The following is a 5,579-nucleotide window of genomic DNA, read 5'->3' as shown; positions in this document are numbered from 1 at the left end:
AATCCTCACAGAACTTACCAAAAGAAAGGAGAAAAAAAGCTCACAGACTACATGTTCATACATTATTACATTAGCAGTTTTACACGGGACATGCTTACAATGTAAGTAGGCTATACAGAGATGTTTTATTCTTATTTTACATTCCATATTCGATTTGAAATAAAATAAAATTTAAAAAAAGAAGGAGAAAAAGAGGGACCGGGAACCATCGCTGTTTTAAGTCTGTCCTAAGGCCTTAGAATGAAATACACAGGCGTAAAAGCTAAATGAAAATGTGCATGGAAGGAGAAAATAAACAGTTATAAAAGCCTCTTGGAGAGTTAAAACATGAAGTAATATAAAAGTGACAATTGCCTTTTAAAAAACAATGAAAAAAATTAAAACAGCCTGAAATAAAATTTGCATTCAGTTCATTTATATGAGCAAAACAACTGAGTGTGGAGAGAGGCCTTAACGGAATAACATAAGCGGTGGACACACTCTTACACACTTTCAAACTAGCACAAACACACACACACACATACACAGGGGAATGAATCAAATTTTCAGAATCAAAGCTCATTTGGGTAATAATGGCTTTAGAAAAAAAAAGAGCAAAAGAAAAAGAATGAGATGGCATCAAAATAATAAAACTAAAAAATCTAAACTGTCACAATCAGACAGCCTTCTGTCTGTTTGATCTGCCGGTTTCTTTGCATCCAAAGGCACTAGATCTTCCTACAACCGTGGGACAGAAAATGAACACTATAGCGCTGATTTCACTGCTTATTATCACCACCCACAAGAAAATGATCCGCCTGGAAGGGAAAACAAAAACACTTGTATATGATGAAAAGTAGGAGCTGAGTTTTCTTTTCTTTTTTCTTTTTTGTCAATCGCACTTTTATTTATTTATTTTTCTTAAATTACTATGTTTTCGTTTATATATAATGATGCAGGGCTTTTTTTTCCCCCACAAAAAAAAAAAAAAAAATTCTCTTTCACACACACAAACACTGTCTGCTCCTAACTGTAGCACTTCAACACTGATCATATTGTGGCCTCAACAGAGAGAAAACAGCATATCCTTGAGGTGAAGAAAGCAAAGGGAGACCTAAAAAAATAAAATAAAAAAAAATAAAAACAGAAAATTGCCTATAGTGTCTCTGGAGGTTTTTTTTTCTACATGCGGGTCTCAGTGCCGGGGACATGTACCTGTGACTGCAGTCTCTGAACTATGACTCTTGTCCTCCGCTTGCCTGCTGCTGTACAGGGCCAGGCTGGTGGCGGTGGCCTGGTTCGCAAGTCCCAGATAATGATTGGAGTTCAGTAAAGCCAGCTGGTGCGCCGAGAACGCTCGGTTCGTCCAGTTCTGGATTTTCCCAACGGGACAGGAAGAGATGAGTCTGTGTGGACCGAGGATGGTCTGGGTGGCTGCGCCTCCTCCTGCCGCTGTCGGCCCGCTGCCATTTACCTGCGGCGACCTGCGCGGATTGTCGGGAGCCGTGGCAGTCTCTGCCAGCGACCAGATCTTTGGTTTCTGAGCCGGGGCTGGGTTGTTCTCTGAGGGCGGAGAGCTGACGGATACCGGGTTGAGTTTCAGCTGTTCTGTGTTCGCTTGGGACGCCTTGATTTCCAAAGAGGAGTGGTGGTGATGATTGTGGTGGCCGAAGAGCTCCCCTCCTCTCTGCGCGTCTTTGGCCTCCTTCCCTACAGCCTTCAGAAACCTCTGCTCCGCACCTTGTAAATCCTCATAACCATCCGAAATCTCAGAGTCACTCCTTCCGTCTAGTTTAATGTCTGAGTGAAGGTCGTCCTGTTCGTCCAAGTCCTCCTTGCTCTCAATATTTTCCGTGTCGATGTTTTCCAAGTCAATCTCCTCCTCGTCCTCCCTCTTGTCCCCCTCCTCCCCCTCATGATCGCTGGCGTAAACATTCCCCTCTTCGTCGGTGCGGTTCCGAGGGGTCCAGGTCATCTTGTTCTCCTTCTTTAGCCTCCTCCTGGCGTTGGCAAACCAAGTGGACACCTGTGTGAGGGTCATCTTGGTGATAATGGCCAGCATGATCTTCTCGCCCTTGGTCGGATAGGGGTTCTTGCGGTGCTCGCTGAGCCAGGCCTTCAGGGTGCTGGTGCTCTCCCTGGTGGCGTTTTTGGGCCTGGACGGGTCACCGAACTGATACTGACCATATGGATAAAAAGCCGGGTGAGGGGGGGCGAACCCTGGGTGCTGGACACCGTGGCCATCTTTTAGATCATACTGAGCACCCTGCAAAAACAAAGAGGGATTTTAAGTCTTGGATCTCCACGTAAAGTGTTGTTTTGCGCTATTAAATAAAATATATAAAACAGCAGGTTCTTATTAGGTAGGAAGCAAAAAAAGTTTTAAAATAATTTCTGTTGTTTTCATTTTTTTTTTATGTTGCTCCATGTAAGAGTAAACGAGAAAAATGTCACAATTTACAAATGCATTATCAACAACTTATGCAATTCCACCAAATATATTTTTAATCAATCATCTTCAAAAACTTTTAAGCAAAGAAAAAGCTCACACAAGATTTCGTTAATGTGTCACTTTGCAAAAGCACTTTTTTTTTTAACCAAACTGCCAAGCTACAAAGTTCACCACTTCGCTAAGAAAGTTCTCTCCCTGTGCGCACCCAAGAAGTTGCTCTGCGTAAAAGTTGCAAGAAAACTCTAAGAGGCTAAAACTCACCAACTGATTGAAAATGGATATATCGTTGGAGTAAGGTAGGAAGGCTCCGTAGCCCTGTGCGGCAGCGGCGAAAGGAGAGCCGTACATGCTGGAGAGAACATTGGAAAGTGCGCCTGACGGACTCAGCTCCGCCCCAGCCCTGGTGCTGCCCGCGATCCCCTGTCGCTCCGGCGGGTATATCGGTCGGATGTACTGATATCCCAGTTGAGGGAAAGACATGTTGGTAGGAAGCGGGGGGGAAGATTCTTCTGCAGCCTCGCAAAGCAACGGACTTGCCTCGGTATCCACTTTTACAGTGTGAACATGTGAGCAACAAAATTTGCCAGGTATTGGAAGTCTATTTCCTCGGGAACAGCCAATGTAAACGATCCCGCTTGCGTCCCGCGTTTCTTCCTCCTCTTCGTCTTCTCTCCACCCTCACTTCCCTATTGATCTGGATGGACTAAGGTCAGGTCCTTACAGATTGCTTCAGATTATTGGGACTCCCTTGCTCAGATTGACATTTCTAGTCGTTTTGAAGCCCCTCCTATTTCTCAAATCTCACCCCTCTAGTACAAACCACACGCCAAACAGCGCTCTTTCTCTCTCTCTCCCCTCTCTCTCTCCTTCACCCTCCCTCCTCCTCCTTCTCCTCCCTCCCTCCCTCTTTCTCTCCCTCGGATAAGTGCACTAATGTCGGGAGCTGTTTTTTTTTTTGAATGGGGCTTCAAATCTCATTATATCGCTCCCCAAATCTATTTCATTTCATGTTTGTCCTGCAGACGTTTTCAGATTCCAAATTTTAGGAAGAAAAACAAATTTCCAACACATTATAATGATTAACTTTAGTTGGTAATCTTTGCAAGTTTGTTTGTTTTGTGTTTCAAGCACAAAGTTTCTTTCCTAAGAGCTGAAAGTCTTGCGTTAAAACTGCAAATTCAACCTGTATTGAAATTCAGACTGTTGCCAAAATTTTATTGTCTATTTTAACGCAGTTTCTGTCTCCTAAAGAAGTTCTTAAATATTCAAATATATTTTATTTTACTGCAAACAAAATTCACAATGATTAAATGAACCAAACAAATTGTCTTTAGGATGCATGCATGAGCATTGTCACAAGTTTTATTTAAAGCTTGGACGTTAAGTGAGAGTTTAGCTCTTATTGAGCGCTTTGGAAGTGTTATTTGGGCTCATGGAGAGGGAGCAGAATCGGAGTCATTCTTTTTAATTCGAAACATCAAACATGGGTCGCGTGTAACTCCTTGGTATCAAAGGGGGGAGACGCTAATGATGGGGCGCGTTATGCTGTTAATGAAGACTAAGCGTAAAATAACAACTGTGAAAACCAGAGAGATACACATAGTGAACCGAGCAGGAGAGGTTTGTTCAGAGAATAAACATAAAAATTAACAATTATATTTTCTATTCCTGACGAGTTCAAAGTTACACTTTTGGAATAAATAATAATAATATTAATAATAATAATAATAATAATAATAATAATAATAATAATAATAATAATAATAATAATAATAATAATAATAATAATAATAATAATAATAATTTGTCTCCGGAAAAAAATAATCCAGAAGATTTTCAGGTATTTTAAATTAAAGCTCTTAATCTTCTATTTCACAAAACCTTTATCCTTAAATACAACCATTGGGTAATTTTGATTCCGTCTGTTTCTGTCGTGTAAATAATGCGGATTAAAACTAAACAAGAAAGTCAAAATTGGAATTCCGTGAACCAATATATAGAAGTGTGTATTCGGGACAAGCATAATCACATTTCAAGCCGACTTTGGTAGATTTCAGCATCTGTTTTGATAATCATTTGCCAAATAACCCCCAGAAGTTGAGTTGTTTTTATGATTGTTATTATACTGCTATTAATATCCTCCCCACGCACCGCGTATAAATATACTATAAGCCCTAATGCCTTATTGACGGAGTGATGAAATCCCATCAATCTCATTTCTGGTCTGATAGTGCAATCCGTTTTTTTTTTCTAAGAACTCTGAACTTGTATAAACCTTTAATCTTCTTTTGAAGCAGATAGTTATCATTGTCTGGAAGGGATAATGTCAGCTATAATTTCTACTGTGAGGCTACCCATAAGGATACGCCTTGTTTCTGTAAAACTGCCCTGAATGTGTGTTTGTGTTCCTCGCCGACATAGGCTATACCCAACCCGGATTATGGGGGTTATTAATTACAGCGGCTTGCTGGTGCCATCCGACCGGAATGGTAATCACTACGTAGCAGTCAATAGCACGAGTACGCTCAGGCGCGCGCGCGCTCACGCCCGTGTTTGCATCGACCCGCAAAACTAAAGGGGGTCCACATGGTGACGTGGAGGGAGTAGAGGGGCTGGAGGGAGATGTGACTTTTAGATGGAGAGGAAGTTTAAAGACGCTCAAAAAAAAAAAAAAACATGTGTGGAAGTGTGTGTGTGTCAGAGAGAGAGAGAGAGAGAGAGCGAGAGCGCGAGACCACGTGGTTGCTTCAAGTGAGAGTCTGAGTCCAGCGAGGTGTCTGCCTGTTTGTATCCGCTCAGTAGCGCCTCCAGTCCGGATGGACACGTGTCTCATCTCCAGGAGTGCGTAGCTCAGAACTTCCACCCCTGCAAACCGGCTCTCTCTCCCCCGCCGCCCCATCCACCATCACCAGAGACTTCTGTCTGATTTATTGCCCCCAATCAAACGCACCACGCACTTAGTTAACACTTTCACACCGTCCCGGGAAACTGGCGCTGCCATAAAAGCATTAAGAGGCTGCACCCATCTGAGTCTTAGTAAACAGCAAACATGTGTTGGGCTCTGGACCTCCCCACTTATAATACAACATATTATTATTTTTATAATGATAATAATAATTACTATTATTAGCCTGTTGTTATTAGTTAG

General features: G+C 42.1%; 1 protein-coding gene across 1 annotated transcript; it reads right to left on the bottom strand.

The window, feature by feature from the left end:
• Positions 1-509: 509 nt before the first annotated feature.
• On the bottom strand, positions 510-3,217 carry irx3a (iroquois homeobox 3a). Its single transcript, XM_038302965.1, has 2 exons — positions 2,693-3,217; positions 510-2,245 (listed from the first exon to the last, which is right to left on the bottom strand). Exons 1-2 carry the CDS (start codon positions 2,909-2,911, stop codon positions 1,175-1,177), a joined length of 1,290 nt encoding a protein of 429 aa, XP_038158893.1. The 5' UTR covers positions 2,912-3,217; the 3' UTR covers positions 510-1,174.
• Positions 3,218-5,579: the final 2,362 nt, after the last annotated feature.

Source organism: Cyprinodon tularosa, unplaced genomic scaffold (genome assembly GCF_016077235.1).
Source record: "Cyprinodon tularosa strain WSP-4 unplaced genomic scaffold, ASM1607723v1 ctg50, whole genome shotgun sequence".
NCBI lineage: Eukaryota > Metazoa > Chordata > Actinopteri > Cyprinodontiformes > Cyprinodontidae > Cyprinodon > Cyprinodon tularosa.
Note: the sequence above shows the minus strand (reverse complement) of the source record. Positions and strands in the feature narration are given on the sequence as shown.

What these genes read in the sequence shown, in the direction of transcription:
- irx3a (XM_038302965.1), bottom strand. Translation starts at nt 2,911, where the DNA reads ATGTCTTTCCCTCAACTGGGATATCAGTACATCCGACCGATATACCCG. An exon ending in TATCCATTTTCAATCAGTTG is followed by an intron (nt 2,246 to 2,692) that starts GTGAGTTTTAGC and finishes TTGTTTTTGCAG; the next exon opens with GGTGCTCAGTATGATCTAAA.